Below are 19341 nucleotides of genomic sequence, written 5' to 3' on the forward strand. Positions count from 1 at the left end.
TCATGGCTGAAATCTAAATCTCAACAGTGCAGCTCAGAGGGTGACATGTGCTGGCACTGGGGCCACTGTGTGAGATTTGTTTTCAGAAAAATGGGAGATGCAGAGGAGAGGTTCCTGAATACAGTAACTCTACCTACACCCAGAACTGAGGCATCTGCCCAGGGATTTCATATTCACTGACTGAGAGGGAAATCTAATCAGGGCTTGCTAATTTTCATGAAGTCAAACACCTGGGATTCGCTTCAGACTCGCATTTTCCTGGAATAATTCAATACAAACGTTGTATATTTATACACAGGCACCTGACTTTTCTGTTGTTTGATGAGACTACAATTTGTCTTCCTCTTGTGGTTCCTGCAATCCTTCCTCTCCTGTGGTTTGCAGTTGAATTACCAACCTCTACCCCAGGAATATTCATCTGTTTTGTTTTGGATATTGTCGTTCTTCAAAGGAAAGCAAACAATGCCAGTTTAAGCCAACCCTCTTCCCAGGCAGATTTTATTGGAACCAAATCCTGCCTCAAACCAGAATCCAATCTCCTCTCCATTGTTGTGTATCTCTATTATTTTTCTCATCATTACTTTTCCATTTCTTATTACTATGCAGCTCTCAGTCTTGAGCAACATCATTCAGAATTATACAGAAGTCACACAAGCTGCTTTTCTATTCTTACCTGCTTGTTACCTAATCCCAACCAGCTCTGTATTGAACATCTGCTTTTACCTGGGCTGACAGGTGTATTTTTTAGATGCAAATATTGCAGATCAGGGATGCAGAATTTTTCTTACTCTGTGAATCTGATCAAGGTCCTTTTCCAATGTGTTGCTGAACAGTGAATTCTCCCTTTATCCCAACAACCTCCAGTGCTGCTTTTGGCTAAGATAAACCAGACAGTGCTGTTTGGAGTCACTCCCCACCTGTTTTTCCATCTCATCCAGTGTCTGGGGTAGGATGGTTGGTTGGGGTGTACAGACAACTGCACCTTTCCCTGCTGATCCAGCCTGGATCATGGCAGGTTGGATCCATGGGATCCATCCTTTGCCATGCCATGTGATCCTCCATGCAGCAGGGATAAAATGCCCAGCATTGGGGAACCCCAGGTGCTGCAGCAGTGATATTTTTGGGAGAAACACAGAGCTGTGCATGGCCAGCTTGATGTCTGCACTGGTGTGAGCACCAGGCCTGATGTGCTGAGCCCACTGCTCACCCTGGCTGGGACACTGAGTCAAGGAGCTTTACAAGAATTTTTTAGCTTGGAAAAGCTCTCAAAGTTCATGGAGTCCAAGCATTCCCCCAGCACTGCCAAGCTCACCACTAAACCACAGGTGCCACATCCACACTTCTTTCAAATCCCTCTAGAGATGGTGACTCCAGTGCCCTGGGCAGCCTGTGCCAGTGCTGGACAACCTTTTTGGTGAGGAAATTTTCCAAATATCCACTCTAAGCCTCCACTGGTGCAACTTGGGGCATTTCCTCTTGTCCTGTACCTGGGAGGAGACACTGTGCACACACACACAGAGGGACAGATGGGCACGGGAATGGGAATTCCCTTGGACTCCTCAAGCAGAAACCCATGTGAATGGTCCTTCTTTTTGCACAGCAGGTGAAAACTGAAGCAGTGAGATGTATCCTAACTAGGGAGGTGGGGGTAGAAAGATGCTTTGAAAGGGGATAAAACTTGCTTTCCTCTGTGAGCAAGTCCAATTTCTTTCTCTCTCTCTTTTTCTTTTTTTTCCTTTTGGCGCTGTGTTATTCCTCCGTGGGCAGGAGGCTGCAGGCATTTCAATTTTCTTCAAGTCCTTGTTTCAAAAAGGGCCCAAAATATGTTCTCTTCCCAGAGGCAGTAAACAGCAAGTGCACAATGCAGCTTCTCTAAGCCTCTCTTCTCCTGTCTCAGGGAGAAAGGAATTCTCCAAGCCCTAGAGCCTGACTCACTCGCTGTGTGAGCATGAATTAACCAGGAATGTTCGAGAATTATTCCTGAATAATTCATGAACCTGAATTAATCATGCATTTTCATGAATTATTCATGAATAACTCATGGAAATGCAAGGTTTATTCATGCTCCAAAAAACCCAAGGCTTTTTCTCTTCTCTTCTGCTCTCTCTCCCTGTAAGAAACAGACCTGAAACAAGCTAAGGAAAAAAATAATATATGTATATGGGAAACGAACAGAAATAATAATGCTGAAACAAAACAACCAGGAAAAAAGAAAGCAAAAGCTCTTTTTTTTCTTTGCAGTGGGGACAGCAGGTGGGAGCTTTCCAAGCCAGACAAAGGAGACCTGACAAGGACCTGTGGTGAAGGGACAAGCCCAAGGCAAGGAAGTGTCCGGTGACCTCCTCTCCTGGAACAGGCAGCAGAGACCTGGAGAGACAGGAGACATCTTGCACGACTCAACACCTGGAGCAGTGCTAACCAGGCAAGGAGCAGCTCTGTTGCTATCAGGATTGTGATCTCTCTTTTTTTTTTCCTCTCTCTCTGTTTGTGATTTTGTGTAATTTTGTTGCATTCATAAGGGTAAATGAACAACTGGTTTGGGGAAGGAAGATGAGTGTGTTTTCTTTAAATGTTAAAGGAAAACCCCTCCAGAGAGCTGTTTGGGCTGGGGTTGTTTGCTGTCTGGAATGTGGAGCTCTGTTTCTGGGAGGGAGAGGGCTCAGCTATGCATTTATCCCAGTTTCTGCTCTGTAGCATTCCCTGTCTTTGGGAGAGGGCTGGGGGCAGCTGCCTGCTGCAGGGAAGGGGATGTGGGGAGACAGGCACACAGATATTTTGTAAATGGTGCTTCTTGATTAAAAAAAAAATCAATGCCAGGGCGTGTATCAGTCAGGAGAAAAGGGTTGGAGAGAAGCAGGTGTGAGACTGTGCCAGCAGGGCAGACTGGCAGGTTTGGGGAGAGTTACAGTTCCTGCAGGGAGCTTTGCTGCAGCTGATGGTGACTGAGATAGGGATGGAGAAAGTTCTCCAGAGTGAACTTGGACCTTCCAAGTGAGAGAAATCAAATCCAGGCAGGACTTTAATGGGGGTGTGGAGGCAAACCAAGAAACTGGAATAAATTGGGTCCTAGGTGCCTTTTCTGCCAGCTCCAACTCTCCTCTGCCTGCCCCAGCTCCTTCCCATCTTCTTTGGACTCTGTGGCCATTGCCCACCTGGTGCCCAGCACATGGGCTCAGCCCTGTCCCCAGAACCCTTCAGCCAAATCCTGCTGCCAGGCAGAGCAGGCAGGACTGGGGTGATGCTGCCAGGGCCCTTAGGAGCTGGAAAGAAACTGCTCCTGAGCTCAGCAGCCCTCAGCTGCTCCTCTGGCACGGGAGCTTTTGGAAATCCCCACCAGCCTGGCTCTCCAGTTTCTCCAGTGATTGAAGTGTGCAGCTCCAGGGGCAGAAAGAGAAAGCTCAGTGGGCAGAGCAGTGGGCCAGGACTTAGGATCCAGCTCCTTGCAGCTTTGTTGCTTGACTGCCTTAGACATATCCAACACTGGTCTGTGCCTCAGTTTCCCCATGGGTGAAATGAAGGGAATTTTCTGTTCTCCTTATCAAAGCATTTTGATGTTCACTGGGGGAAATAATTGTGCAGGCAAAGGAACGATCATTTCCTAGAATACCCCTGGGTCTTTTTGAGTCTCTTCTCTGCACTGCCTTGCTATCACAGCCCTGCACTGGAGCAACCTGCTATAGATCCTCTGAAGTCCTTTGAGCTGTGATGGTTCACAGGGGCAGAGGAACCAGCCTGTGTCTGCTCAGTGCCTTGTTCAGCATCTGCTCAAAGTGTCAGCTGTGAGGGCTGCCTGATCCCAGGTGAGACCTGGCATGGCTGTCACTGCAGAGGACACTTGGATGCACTGGAGGCATGTGGTGCTGTGCTCAGCCAGACCCAAGGCAGCCTCTCGGCAAAGGGCTTTAGGATGAGGCAAGCTTAGAGGGGTGGGAATGGGAGCAGAGAAAAAACTGGCAGAGAAAATGCAGTGCCAAGTACTTTATATCTGCAGGTTGTGCTGCCCTGGGTAAAGCACAGCTTGTGAACACTCCCACCCACAGGAGAGCCCAAACCCCTGTGGTGACATTCCCATCCTGTCCCTCTGCTCCAGGTGGGCAGCCCTGATGTCAGGCAAGCTGTACGTGCTCATCAGCTGGCCCGATGGCAGCCGGGTCATCAGCATGGAGAACATCAAGGAGCCCCGCAAGCCCTTCCACCTCTACACTGTGGGGGAGCAGGTCCTGGCCCGCTGCCCTGGCTTCAGTGGGCTCTACTGGGGTGTGGTGGAAGGCATCAGTGGTAAGTGACACCCCCCTGGCCTGGGTTTGCAATTTGGGGCTGCTCAGAAGCAAGAAGGAGTTTAGTGCTGAGAGATCTTCTCTTGCTACAGAGCATAAAGGTATTTTGGAGAAGAAGCTGCTGGAAGATCGACAGCTCCTGGAGAAGTTAGTGAGTAAGGGCTTTTGAACATTGCACTTTTCTACTTCTGTGGGGCTTTTTGGGTAGGAGGATGGTGAGCATGTTGTAGTGGCATTATAAATTTCATATCACTGCAATCAGTGTACAAAGCACTGAGTGGGAGTGGAAGGTTCACACATTGCTGCCCCATTGCACATCCTGAGCATCTCCCTTCCTTTCAGAAGAAGAACCAGCTGTCCACAGCATGATGCCGTCCCCACCAAAAAAATCCAGGAAAACCTTTCCAAAATGGACCCCAGGGAATGCATCCAGGAAACACCCCAGTGACAGGACCTATCCTGCAAAGCCACTGCTGAGGGTGGCTGAGGCCAGCCTGCCCCACAATGCCAGCAGCTCCTCCATCCTCAAGGACAGGCGTGTCCTGGGAAGCGTGGCAGGGAGCCCCCGCTCGCTGGCAGCTCCCCCCCACCCAGCCAGTGCCTTCACATCTCCAGCCACCTTCATCACCATGGCCATGCCAGGGCCAGGGACTTCCCAGAGTGAAGAGGACAGGGCTGGTCCAGCTGCCAGAGGTAACCTTGGGTTCTGGCTCTGCTGCCTGGTCCTGAGTGTGACAGGGTGGGATGGGGACTTGCAGAGCAGCCAGAAAACCTCTGCTTTGCTCTGGGGCTGTATGGGCTTTGTCTGAGGGCTATAGAGGTTAGAGATAGCATTTCCTGGTCCTTTCCACCTGGGAGATCTGTTCCAGGAGGGCTGTCTAACGGGAGATACAGTGTATGGTCTCTGCTCTGTCTCCTGGCCTAGCAGTTCTCTCCCCCCAAGCCAAAAGACAATCTGAATGAATGCCTGCCTGAATAACTGAAATTCCCAAAAGCCCTGTGTCTCCATTAGTCTTCTAGATTTGCCTATTTCCCTATTTTCCACCCACTTCTACACCCATTAAATGCACTTATGAAAATGTGCTAGTGTCTTATTTACCTGCTGACTAACAGCAGCATCCAGAGACAAGTTGGCTCTGCTTGCCTTGCCCCCACCATATCATTTGCACTGGGAACAGAAGCCCTTGAGATCCCACCTTTTTCTAATAACAAATCCCCATTGATGAGTCCTGGAGAGCCTGTCTGGATCACTGTTATGCAAATGGAATGAACGTGTTGCCATGCAATCTAGCAGGGGTGCTTAGATAATCTGCACCTTTTCAACAACTGATTCTTCAGCTTGTCTCCCACCCCTGCTGCAGATTATGTTGCCCTTCCAATGAAGAGGAAGTCAGATGGCATCTTGTCCTCGTGCCAGCAGCAGATCTGTCTGAACAGGTAACACCTGAAAGCACAGTAAGGAGCCTGAATGTTTCACACCACACATATTGATTTCTGTCCACTCTGTCTCCATTCTCTGCTAGTGCTTGCTTTGAGTAGATGCTCGTGGAGGTTAAACCCAAAGCACAGAAGATAATAGGAATTTGTGTGGGCACATACAGCAAAAAAATGAGCCTGTCCTCTGAAGTCCTGATTCCATGGTGGGTCAGTGGGAGGTCCCCCGTATCTGTGTGCCAGGGGAATGCACAGGAGTTTGTTCACACGATAACCCTTTATCTTCCCTCTCAGTCTATTTTATTCTTGTTGCAAATGAAACCAGAGTTGACTTTGCTTTGCATTCCAGATAATTCTCTTCAGGAATGAATCTGAAGATGAGCACAAATCTGTTTGTGGCAGTGCTGTTTAACTTGCTTGTTTCTTCCAGCTGTGAGGAGCGAAAGATTGATGCTTTGCAAGAGATGGATGGCTTCGAGAGGGCTCACAAAAATTTCAGTCCTGGTGAGATGGAAAGGTAATTAGCAAAAGAAGGCACTGTGTTCTCCTCCTCACTACAAGAGTGAGCAGTGAGATCACAGATGGGTGGCAAAGTGGGGCAATTTTAAACTCCAAAGTTGCTGAGTCTCTTTACAATTGAGCCAGGTGTTTCTGATTGTAGGGCTTGGATTTAGAGATGCAAGAAGGCTCTAAAACACTGCAGAAACTACAAAGCTCTTGCCTATAACAATCAAAACATTGGTTGTGTGTTCCTTGTTTTATTGCTCGTTACTTTGATGGCCAGTATCCAGTGATAAAGTGATGCTAGGGACAGTTTGCTTGCAAAGAAATGGGTGCCAAAAAAATTCAAGTTATGGTTCTTGTATTGTCATTTCCCACAAGTCTGTTGTTTAATACCACAAATATGTGTGTCCTGGGACTTGCAAGACAGGCTTTATGTCTTTCCTTACAACTGAGAAGAAAATTGAGCATCAAAGTCTCCATGTATGCATGCCCAGGGGGAGTTGAGGGTTAAACTGAACACTGAGGGTTATTTCTGAGCACTGAAAAGTCCAGACCATGTTATTTTCCTCTCCTGCTTTACTCCTCACCCAGGATTGGCTGGAAGGGCTGGTACTCTGTCAGAGAAGTTGTCCTGCCCTGCTGGCAGAAGGCATCTAATCACTGCTTGGGTGGAGGAGCTACATCCACTGTGAGGGCATGGTGTCTTCTTGCCTTTACACAAGCAACTTCAATTTTTCAGGGTGGAGAAGACGGAGCAGCTGGAAAGGATGGTGTTGGACCTCCAACAGGATGTCCTCTCTCTGAAGAAGAAGTGCAGAGGTTGGAATCCCTGTCCTTCCAGGAGGAGCCCCACCGACAGCCGTGTGAGGTGGTGGAGCTCTTCAACGGCTACACCAAGGAGCAGCTGAAAGAGACCATCAGGTTTGACCAGAAAATCAGCACAGCCTGCAAGACTCTGCTCTACAAGCTCTTCACCTCTGACTACATCCAGAGCCACTCCATCACGGGGCGCAGGGGCAACACCTTCCGCGAGGCGAAGCCCATGATGGACGAACGCTGCATCAAAATCATCAGGGTGCTGCTGAAGCAGAAGTTTGGGGATCACCTCAGTGACACTGTGATCACAGAGAAGATCCAGAATGTGCAGAAAGCCCTGAGGCAGAAGTTTAAGACAGAGTGTCTCTGAGTTCTGGGGGATTTGGTGTCTCCTCCTGCCATTTCTGTGTGTGCCCCTGAGCAGCTTTCCCAGGAGAGATGAGCTGAGCAGCTGCTGCTCAGTAGATTTCCCCCAGAGAGCCAGCCCAAGTGAACCATGTGCTAAACACAGCTCAAACACTGCCAAACCTCTGCTTCCATTAGCTGAGCAGGAATTGGGCCCAGCTTGGCTCAGTTTTTGCGCTCTACAAATTCCTTCCCATCCAGTCTGTGTGCAAACCTCACTGTTGGTGCATGGAATCACCTCTGTGACTCTGATGATGTGCTCAAAGGCTTCAGGGCTCCATTTGGATCCAAGAATGGGTCAGGAAGGTAGCCCTGTTCCACACTGCAGAAATGTTGGCTTTGGGGTAGGGAATCCAGCTGCAGACAGGCTGTGTCACCCAATGCACCTTCTCTCTGTCTGCCTCTGGTTGCTCGTTCTGCCTGTGGGACAATATTTACTCTTTCCTCACAGTGAATGTTTTATTTCCAGCACTAACAGAAAGGCAAACTCATTAAAACGACATCTTAAAACATTCAGAAAAAGATAACTTGATTTTTTTTCTGTTTATTTCAATGTAGCTGTATGGAGGAGTTGTCTTCCCTAACAAAAGCCTGCTGAACAAGAGAAGGGGTCACCCATGGAAGTTACATTAATTTTTCTTTCAAGAACAGATTATTTCCATACAGGAGAAATCCCAAACATTTTTATGACACAAAAGTGAGGGATGGAGGACAAAATATGGCCCAACTTTGCTTTGAAGGCATACATCTTGTGGACACTGTCACTATTATTTAAATACAGTATTTTTATCCTAGATAAGAAATGCCAAGTACAATCAGTCCCTTTGCTGAGGGACTACAGAGAAGGTCTAGAAAGACACATATTTTCCTAAATAATTCAGAACTGGAGTGTGGGTGGGTTAAAATTGTTCTAAGTGTAAAAAAGAATGAGATGCTGACACTAGTCCAGCACTTAACAGAAGTGCTGCAAAATACCAAACATTTCCTTTTACAGAGGCTTCTCAGACAGGGAATTGGTTTTCTCAGCTTAATTTTTAAATTATTCAGGAAAAGAAATGCCAGTGGGTTTGCATTAATCAAAACATTTGGTTTAATTTATATGTTTTGTTGTGTTTTCAACTATTTAATTTCTTCACAGTTACATGAGAAATAATAATGCAAAATAAATGTATTGGAGAAACAAGGAGCTGTTTTGAAAGGGAAAAAAAAGGTGTTATTCTCAGAATTTTCCTCTCCCTTCAGCCTTTTTTTTTTGAGCTCATCCATTAAAGTGGGGTTGATGCTGTGATGTATTTTGGTTCTGAAGGGAGATAGGCTTGCCAATGTTTCTGGCACTATTTTCATCAGATGTTTCTAACAGTCATGTTAAATTGCAGAAGTAACAACTAAAGATATTCCTTCTGGTTTCCCAGTGCAAATGATTTTCCTAACTATGGTGCAAACACATTGGGGATGATTTTTCCTTTGTAGGGATCTTGGCCTGAGCACGACCTGGAGCAGGTCTGCTGTGGTCACTTAGAGCCCAGAGTGAAGCCAGTCCTGGAAAATCCACTGGAACTGAGCAGAACTGCCCTAAAACCTCCTCAGTGCAGAAACACACCTTGAAATACACCAGCCCTGCCAGAAACCTGGGACCTTAGGCTGGAATCGCTGCTCAGGGAAATGCCCCAGGTGATGTTTTTAATGTTAACTTATCAAAGAGAAGATCAAGGAGGCACAACCAGCCTTATCCTGCAGAACCTTAAAGCTCACCTTGTTCCACCCCCTGCCATGGGCAAGAGCACCTTCCACTCTCCCAGATTGCTCCAAACCCCATCCAACCTGGACTTGGACACTTCCAGAGATGGGGCAGCCACAGCTTCTCTGGGCATCCTGCGCCAGGGCCTCTCTCAATCTTTCCTCCCCGATGTTCATCACATCCCTCACCAAGCTGCAGCCTGGAAATCCAGCTCATAAATGTTATTTATTAAAATAAGTGCTGCTGCTGTCCTCCCCTGCTGAGCCCCCTCTGAGGAGCTGCAGCTCATTACTGTGAGCGAGGGGAGAAAAAAGAGCCAGGGAATGGACCTGCTGTGGGGTGCCACGGCTCCCGAAACACGTGGCTCTAATCAGCTCCCCTAGAAGCAGATGAGCTCGGTGACCTTTCTGCTTGAAAAACCCTGCTTGAAAAACCCTTTGGTAGCTCCCTCAGAGGTGACTTCCCAGCCTAACACACTTGCTGGTGTTCAGGAGTGCTCCTGGTAAGTGGGCTGATGGATGCTCTGCATCTCCGTGGGCAGCACAGCCACAGCGCTAATGAGCCAGCACTCAAATGGGCCCTTCTCGCTGTAAAAGTTGTCCTCAGATACTCTCAAAGGCTTTGATATGGCAGAGAGGGTTGAAGAATGGCAATGCAGGCGGCTTTTTGTCAAATTTCATTTTTGAAAGTGTTTGTGAGCCCGAGGCAGCGTTTGCAGGCTAATTGAGAGCACGGGCGGCCACTGGATCAAACGTCAGTGCCAGGACGCCGGTGCTCTCACCTCTCTGAACTCTCCAGCTCTGGCTAATCAGCCTCCCGAGGGAGGATCACACAGCCTTGGCATGTGGCATTCCCCAGGCGATGCAGGGGTCAGGGCAGATAGAGGAGGAGGATGAAGGTTTGTGCCAGAACTGCTTCACTCGGGGATGTTCAAAGCTGTGTCTCTCTCTAAGCGGTGAAGGGCAGCTCCATTGAATGGAATTAACTTCCCACTTGAAATGAATTACCAGGAAAAAGTGGACAGTACTTGCTGTTGAGATTAATTACTCTGCTGAATCTGCAGCATCTTGTTAAAAACGGTGCTCCTGCTCAGCTTCTGGGTGAGTTGGGTGCAGGAGGGTGTGGACAGCAAAAATGAGCGTCAAAACTCACGGGAGGTCTCCAAGGAGGTTTTGCATTCAAAAGGTTCAAAAGCAGGAGAAATGGTACCTGTCAACATTTGCAGAAGCAGGACTGGAATGGAACATCCAGAGCTCTCTCTCTCCAGGAGGATCTGGAGCAGCAGGGCTGACCTGGATTCAATTGGGATGTGCAGGGACCTCAATGGGCTGTGGGGCTCTCTGAGGGCCCTTGGTCCCCAGCACCCCAAAACTGCAATGGGGCCCTGCCACACCCCCCACACCTGGGTACCTCTCTGCTGTTTCCTTAGGAACCAGCTGAAAGCTGCATGTTGCTCACTGGCAGCAATACACAGATTTTCAGGGAAAGGTGGGAACCTTTCCAGCCTGCTCTGTATCAACCTTTACATTTTCAGCTTGTCCAGCATGAGGCTTCTGAAATTTCATAAAAATCATAGAATTGTTTGAGTTGGAAGGGAAGTAGAGGAAGGAAGTAGAAAACTAAAGGTTTTCTAGTTTTACCCCCCTGCAATGAGCAGGGACATCAGGTTGTTCAAAGCCCCATCCAGCCTGACTGTGGCTGTTTCCAGGGATGGTTCATCAACAGCTTCTCTGGACAACCTGTGTTAAAAAAAAAAAAAAATCCAGTTGTAGAGGTGCTGCTGGCAGCATGATTTTTTTTTTTTTTTTTTGTGGGAAAAAATTCCCAGCCCAAACAAGAGGGAGATTCTTTGGTGTTTAACCCCATTTATTTAAAATTAATTTCCTTGACCCTGCCAGGGGGGTTCCATGTTCAGCACAGGCAGATTTTAATTTTCCCATTACGTGGTCTGTAGGAAGCACTCACTGCTGAGTCTCTCAATGCCTGCACTGTGTGCATCCCCCAGAAACCAAAACACATTCACTTAATGACATGCAGACTGTGAGCATCAGATAAAGGAATGTTGTTAAAATGGAGCTGAATCCCTCCCTGGGTTTTAATCTAGGCTTAGAAAGCCTGGCTGCCTTTCCATGAGCCCCAGACAGCCATCCCTGAGCCTGCCTGGTGTTCCAATCTGGTTGGATGCACTTGGAAAAATCCTCTGCACAGGGGGAGTGGTGCAGTGGGGGGTGGAAGTGTCTTTGGTTTGATACCCTCCCATCAGGCAGCTGCAGGAACAGGGAGATCTCAGCTGGGGGATAAAGAAATACCAGAAGGACAAGCCTTGGCCTGTGTGAGCTTGGAGCTGTGTGTCATTTCCTACTATAACCCACACACAAATACTGTGACACGGGAAGATTTTTTTTTTTGTTCTGGTAAGTCTTTGTCTTGTTTTGTTTTCAAAAAGCCAGTAAAAATAAAACAATCCACATAGAGTATGATCCCAGAGCTATATCTGGACAATATTTTTATAAAATTAAGTTTTTATATAATTTTACTTTCTTCTTGAAATCATATCAGGTTTTGGTTTTTGTTTTTTCATTTTTGGGGTTTTTTTTTTTTGAGAATGCATTCCCATGCCTGAGAGGTGAGCAAATACATCAGATTTTGTACTTAAAGCAGTCTTTTATGTCTCTGCCTCAGTCATATATTATTACACTTCACTTTAACCAGTATTTCTCTGTCTGCAGTACATGATTACATTATTCCAGCTCTCCATATCTCTCCATCTCCTCCACCTTTTCAGAGCTGAATGGAACTGGGGAGATCATTATTAAAACACAGAAAGCAAAGAAATAAAATTAACCAGAGCACCAGTTCTCTTTGTGCTGAATACACTGAGGAAATAAAAGGGCCTTCCACTTCTAATAAAATCTGGATGTGAATTGCCTCATAAAAGCTTGGATGAATTATATTCAGAGGCTGAAAAGAGAGAAGAGAGAGAGCTTGGAGCCCTCCACCAGCAGGACGCTCTCCCTGCCTTGGTGTGCAGCCCAACGGAAATGCCAGGAGGGCTTTGGAATCAGGTGAGATGTTCAGCTCAGAGGATGAGCTTCAGGCCTGGATGAAGCACCTGAGTCAGAGTGCCACAGGCTGTTCAAGCCCCTCCCAGTGAAATATTAGTGCTGAGGAAGTTGCTGGAGCTCTTCCCGCCGCCTCCTGAGGTCTCAGCCCTCCCTTTGGCTCTTGCCCAACTCACTGCATGGTGGAGGAAGGACCCTGCAGAGGTGTGGTGACTTCTCAGCCCTGTTCTTGCCCCACTCTGATCTCCCAGGGTCCCAGGAAGGTTTTAGGGTATGGAGAAGGCTTCTCAGCTTCATCTGTGTGCTGGAAGATGAAGGTGGTGAGGGACGTGCCCCCGGTGTCCTCTTGTCACAGCACATTCCTGCTGTCCCAGGACACTGCTGCTCCCAGGAGATGCAGTCTGGTGATGTGCTCACCTTTAAGGATATATCTGATGGTGCTGGCTTTTCTTTTGGCACACAGGTTGAGCTGAAGCCAAGGGGACTGTGCCTAACTGAGTAATGGAGAGATTAACAGCCCAGAAAGGCAGGCCTGCACGGTGCTCATTGATTGTTTCTCTCAAATACAAGGAGAGCAGCCCAGAGTGTCAGGCATCTGAGGAGAGAGGAGACTGCAGAACTGATGTACCCCTGCTAATGAATAATCGTTAAACTCCAAAGGAGTTTATTATTATTGCCATTAATTCTGGGTGTACTGTGCCTGGAGACAAGGAAGGTGGAGAAAGATGAGTTCATGACCTACATATTACAGAGTAGATTTTATCCTGGTAATATGAGAAAATCGATCATTTCTTAAGTGAGAGGACTGATAAAATCACTGACTTCTGAGGAGCGACATCATTGCTTTTATGTGTTCAACAAGCTCACTGGGATGGTGCTGGAGAAGGGTCAAATCCCTCTTCTGGGCATCCTAAGGGTCAGGAGTCAGTTTGTTCTCAGTTTCCCAGAGGGAGGAGGGAAGCAGGAAGTACCATCAGCATTCACACCTTCACTTATATTAGAATTTCTCCTCCATGCTAACCATGAGGTTTTACTTACCCTGAACTCAGAATAAATTGCCAAAAGTCAAGGAAAGCCATAGGAAGATCCCTCCAGCCATAACAGCGATGGACCCAAGACAGGGGTTTAATGTTGTTCCTTAAGGTGTTTTGGATCAAGAGTAAAATACCATCATGATCTCAGAACCCTGCTCTTCTTCACACTCCCCAAATGACTCCAGCACATTCCTGAACAAGAGGACTCCTTCCTCTCCTGGAAACTAAAAGTGAAAGACACAAACCACCCACAAAAAGTATCTGTTGTCATTTGTGCAGACCAAAGGGGAGGTGCAAACTGCTCTCTGCCTTTTGGCTCTTTGATCAGTGTATTTCCAAGTCTCTAGAGCTGAACCAGGAAGAAGTTGGGTTCGCTTTCTGCAGAAGTGCTGCCTTCCCATGTGGAGATGTTTCAGTATTTCTTGGCTCAGAATGGAAGGAGCAAATATGAATGCATTCATGACCCCTCCCACGAGATCTTTAGGGTGAAAAATGGAATCACTCACTTCAATGGGTTGTCTTGGTAGACAAGGTGTCTAAGTACACCTTACTCTAGCCTAGTCATGAATCCAATAATTCCTATTTATATAATAGGAATTATATATATATATATATAATATATAATTATAATTATATATATAAACCCAGTGCTGGTTTAGCCAATGCTCTGAGGAGTGGTCTAGGAATGCTTATTTGTGGGTAGGAAAGTAATTCCTGAGAAAGCCAGGAGCAGAGCTACTTTCTGGTGAATAATTTGAAAGTTGGAACTGTCATCCCCATATTTTTCCTATCAATGCTGCAGACTCTGACCCACCTTTTTGTGCTTGCACAGCTTGGAGGGCTGTGTTTACCAGGTCACTTGAGAGCCACCAATACAAACCAGGGAAATGCTGGCATTTCCAAAGAACTGAGAGAGGGCTGGGACCCAGCAGCACTGATCTTTGGGAAAAATAACCCACTAACCCTGCCTGCCCTGGCAAAACTGTGTCATAAATCTGGACTAATCTTTGGTGACAAATGGCCTGGAAAGTGGGAAAGGAGAGAGCTCATGCTCTTTTGTAAGAATAAAGATGAGTTAATTCTTGATTAGGAAAGACAGCAAGTAGAGACACTTCCAGCTGCATGGACATTGTCTTGACATTGCCTGTTAAATGCCTAATGATGACAGTTACTGTGAATTAGCTACTGAATATGTTTTATTGTGTTTTGTGGTCCCCAGGGCAGACATGCCAGAGACTTTTAAAGAGAATAAAAACAGAGAAGAGGAGGCCTCCCTATGGCTCATTTTGAATTTGTAATGTCTGGTTATTAATGGTATTGAACAGTCAAAAAGCCACATGTGGCTCCCATATAGAACATGCTAAGCCTCAGCATGTTGTGTCTTCATAAATAAAAGCATGGAAAAGTGGATGGATCCCAAAATACCTGTACACAGGATTATTTTTTTTTTTCATTTTCCAGGCTGAAAAGTGGGGTAATGTTTTTGGTAAGCTGTTGAACTGGCAGCTCTTCCCATCCCTTTCCCAGGATGCCAATGCAGGGTCCAATTTTCATTGCTGAAGTCAGTGTGAGTTTTCTCAATACCTTTGACCATCAGAAATTCAGATACAAGGAAAAAAAAAGTCATCAGAACTCAGCAGGATCCAATTTTCCATCCCTGAATTTCAATTTGACAACAACAGTCCATAGAAAAAATGCAAATATGATTTTTGCTGCAGACAGGAAGGAGAGAGGGTGCTGAGAGCTCTCGTGTTGTTTGATCGCTTTAAAGCCTTTCCTGCAGAAACCGAAATGGTGAAATTCTGCTTGAAACGTGCTGGGTGCATTTACAGGCAGAGAGATGAGACCAGTAAATCTTCTTCAGCTTGGAGCAGCCTCCCCCAGACCTTTATGTTTATCTACTTAAATTCAAATACAGGACTTTTTCTTTTTTGTGTGGCTCATCTGTGGATTCACCCTGAGTGCTTCTGGTTTAACCACCCAGTTCAGGGAAAGAAGAACCAAAGAGGTTCCAGCTCTTTCCCCCAGCCCAGCCTTTTCTGTCCTGTGATGTTAATGAGGGATAATGCTTCATGAGGGTTTTTCACAGGCTATTGCTGCTCAAAATCACTTTGGTGCACTGGGACTCTTATTTTCTGGGTATATCAAGAGCTTTCTGCAAAGCAGAGGAATAAAGACAAATGGAGTGTTGTGGCTACAAATCCCTTAATGGCTTGACCTTTGTTTCTCTCAGAATCAAGTTTTAAAGAGTGGGTCCCTCACCAGGCACAATGGGGATGCACAGCACTGCTTTGTCCCTCTCCTCCATAACTCACACTTCCAAAAGGCAATAATTTCCATTCAGACTGAGGAGTTGGTGGGAACTGCATGATGATTTTTCTTTTCCTGGTTAAACCTATAAAAACTAAGACTTATGAGCTTATTGCCTGGGGTGGAATTAGTTGTGAAGAGAAGCTGGGGCAGCTCTGTGGCTCCATCCCTGGAACCTCCTCATTGCTACAGTCAATGTGTTGGGCTCTCAGTAGGGGAGGGATCACTGGGGTTTGGGTAACCAAGATTTCTTTGGGAGTGGCAGTAGGTGAGGCATTAATGCAGTCATGAGAAATGGGAAGGACTTTCTTATGTAACAAATATTTTTCTCAGTCTGTGACAGGGCAAGCCCCTCTCCCCAAAGCTCTAATAAAGCCTTGCAAGCAGTGGTATGAACCCCATCACATGTGGCAGGGAGCTGCTGGATGGAACCTGGGCAGGGGGATGAGGTGAGATAATTTCTGAAACCCTCTTGTCTCTCAGTGCAAACCCAGCAAGTCCTCCATGCATCCTCTCATTGATTTTAATGTCCCTTCCAACATTCCATGGTTGGACCTGCAGTACCTGCTTGTGCATATGTAGGTATGGATACTGGGATTTCCTTCCCAGAACCTTTGTGTTCTTTCACTTCTTCCCCAGTTTTTCTGGTCCCATGGGAGACTGGAAACAGGAGCGGCTGCAGAAGTGATGCTTCACAGCCAGGCTCAAACCAATCTGGGCAAGCTGTGCCCTGTCAAAGCAGTGAGAAACCTGACAGTGGCACAGAGTGCTGCCTTTTTTCCTTCTCATTTTGGCACAGAGAAAATGCTTTTGGTCTCTCCTGCCCCAAGAGGGGTGGGACGCAGGTGTTTGACAGAGCTGTGAGCACGACTCGAGAGCCATCAGCTCCGTGGGCGCGGTGCAATATCCTCACTGCCCGTGTCCATTTGCAAAGGTGCTTTGAGGCAGCTGCATTCCCAGCTTGCAGAGGCACTGGCAAGGGATTTCTGGGCTCACACTGTACCATTTCTGAAGGGATAACAGCCCTGGATGTTAAAGAGCCTCTGAGGGAACAGGAGCAGCTGCGCGATGTTTTTGTAGACCGAAGGTGCAGCTCTGGCAGCCCTGAATCTGGAACGTCAGCAAACAGATTAAACAGGATGGTTTAGCTCTGAGAGCCAGCCCCTGGCTTGCCACTGAAATTGATTATGAGAGGCTGTAATTGAAATGAAGTCTGATGTTTCTAAATCTCAGAGGGTTTGGAAGCTGTGGGTGATGGTGTGCAGGTGTGGTGGGTGCAGCTCCATCCCAGTGAACCACTTGACTTCTCTTGTAAACATCCACAGACCATCTTGGTTGCCATTTCATTAGGAATTAGCACTTGCTGGCTTCAAAACCTAGAGTAAGATTATTAAATATTTGTTACATCTACTTTCCTTTGCCCTTTTGTCTGTGTGGAGAAGGATGAGTTTGTGTCTGGTTTGGGGTTTTGATCACAATTTTTTCCTTATCTCATGCAAGGAGTCCTTATAGCCTGCAGCTGACCACGTTTTACAGCCCACTCTTGCAGAAATGGGACTCTGAAGAGCCTCCCCTCAGTCATCACCCACCAGTGATGACCAGTAGCACCACCCCAGGTTCAGTTCAGCTTCTGAATATTGAAATACTGTCACCCAGGTTTAGGGGTTTCTTAAGGAAAAGAGCAGCACAACAGCAATGCTTTCCCTTTCCATCTACTCAGCACAGAATGAATTTAGCTCAAGTGTCAACTTCTATTTTTCAGAAAGAATTTTACCTCTTTCTTTGCTGGACATAAATGCATCTGTTATATTTTCTTATTTGGAAAAGAAATGAAACAAACCCCTCACTTATTCTCATCGCTCAACTTTGATAAAACTGTAGCGTAGAAAACTCTATATATTAATAGTGTGAATCACTTAAGCGGGGTATAAATTTCCATGATGCTTTTAGTGTAGGCAACTTATCAGGGGCTGCCTTTTAATCTGTTGTAGCAATCTTGAACATTAAAGCCAGGTTGTTTCATAAAGAGTTGTGTTCCTTTCACTGGGGAGGTTAATATCACCTGTGATTATATTTGACATTTGGGCCTGGCATATTATTTTTCATACTGTGTCTGAGCCTAACTACCCACTCCTCTCATGAGCAGGGTTTGAAGTGGGTACATTTCAAATCTCTGCACACATCCATGAGTGCCATCCTAACAGCCTCATCACTGGAAATAAGAAAAGACAATTTAATGAACAAAAGAGGGAGGGTGAATTCAGTAAGTGAAATTTCTCTGGAGCAAGCAAAGGGTAAATGTTGTTGTTGTGCATTCCTGCTGAGGAAACCACAGAAGGGGAGAGGGTGCTGTGCTGCTTGGAGGAGCATCTCCAGAGCATCCTCACTGGAAATACCCCTCAACAAACGCTGCTGAGGTGCAGCTGATGTGCAGCCAGGCCTCCCAGCTGCTTGCAGGGATTCCTTTCAGAATACAACCCACAGCATGGCTTAGGGTCTCCTCTCCCTGAGAAACAGGGATGCATTTGGAGGGACAGGAGCAGGGGCTGATGGGTCAGACTGAGAACATGTCCTGTAAAGTCTCTAAAACAGGCTCTGGCTGGCAGGGCTGCTTGGGTGTGAGCCTGAAAGGACCCTTCAGAGCTGAAGATAGTAAAACTAATCTTGATTTTCAGTGCTGGCCTGGTGAAGCTGGCAGGTCTCAGTTAGGGTAAATGCCTTTTGTTCAGTAGTCAAGGGAGCCCATGGCTGATCCTTATATCCATGTGTATTGATCTGCAAAATTGAGCTGCTCACTCTCTGTTGGAGCCCCACCAGCTCCTGTTTGTCTTTGCTGAGAACAAGGAGTTGAAGGTGGAGCTCTGGATGCTGTTCTTGGACATGAATAACTTGAGGAACTTAGTGCCACCAGCAATACCTAGAGCTGAGCAGATTCTTGAGGAAACCAGGGCCTTTCTACCTAAAGTATTAGTTCCTAAATTGTGAGTTCCTAAAGTGTGAGTTCCTGGGCTCTGTGCCTGTCATTAGCCAGCTCTTTGCAATGTGTTGAAGCCAGCAGGGCCTTGACCTGGCCTTTAGGTGTTTGGTTTTGTTAAATCACTGTCCTATTTTAGGCTTTGTTTGTTCAGCCTTAGAGCTTTGGTTATGTCCCAACGAGCCCTGGAAACAGAACACTGGACTGAGAGGGAAGAAAGGGATCAGAGGAGATGACAGAGCAGGAGAGGGAAAGAGTAAGTGGAATTAAATTACCACCAATTGCTGAGGCACAGCAATGCATTAGGGGATTTCATGGAGGATTCAAACAACTGGGCTTGAAAAAACTCCCTTCCCAAAATTTCATGACATCAAAGATGCAATTTCCACAGTCCCAGCTTTTGATTTATTTTCAAAGGTAGCTGATAATGCTGCCATAAATTCTTCTCCCTTTGTCTTTTGTCTGATCCTGACACTGAGGCTGCAGTGGAGGAAAGACTCCAAGCAGTGAGAACGGCAGCTCTGCCCTTTGTTTCCTGCAGTGCAGGGAATTTGAGACAAAAGGCACTCTGTAGGACTACAGGAGCAAGCCTAAGCAGGCAATGAAAGAAGGAATGCCCAGATTCCAGGCTCTCTGAGCACTGCTTGGGTGAAGACCCCAGTCTGTGGGATCAGAGCCCACTTCCCTTTGCTTCCTAACCCAGCCCAGCTCTCCCTGGGGATGTTGGCTAGCAAGGGTTCTCCTGAAATGGAAGCCCACTTGACAAATCTAAGCACAGCTTGGCAAA

General features: G+C 46.7%; 1 protein-coding gene across 1 annotated transcript; it reads left to right on the forward strand.

Moving 5' to 3' along the window:
• Window positions 1–4092: 4092 nt before the first annotated feature.
• Window positions 4093–8661, forward strand: LOC118694781 (uncharacterized). Its single transcript, XM_054516710.1, has 5 exons — window positions 4093–4278; window positions 4370–4970; window positions 5639–5714; window positions 6142–6228; window positions 6955–8661. The coding sequence occupies exons 2-5, from the start codon at window positions 4643–4645 to the stop codon at window positions 7121–7123; spliced, it is 660 nt and encodes a 219-aa protein (XP_054372685.1). The 5' UTR covers window positions 4093–4278; window positions 4370–4642; the 3' UTR covers window positions 7124–8661.
• The last annotated feature ends 10680 nt before the right edge of the window (window positions 8662–19341 follow it).

The sequence above is a fragment of the Molothrus ater genome, chromosome 17 (genome assembly GCF_012460135.2).
Source record: "Molothrus ater isolate BHLD 08-10-18 breed brown headed cowbird chromosome 17, BPBGC_Mater_1.1, whole genome shotgun sequence".
In the NCBI taxonomy this organism is placed as follows: Eukaryota; Metazoa; Chordata; class Aves; order Passeriformes; family Icteridae; genus Molothrus; species Molothrus ater.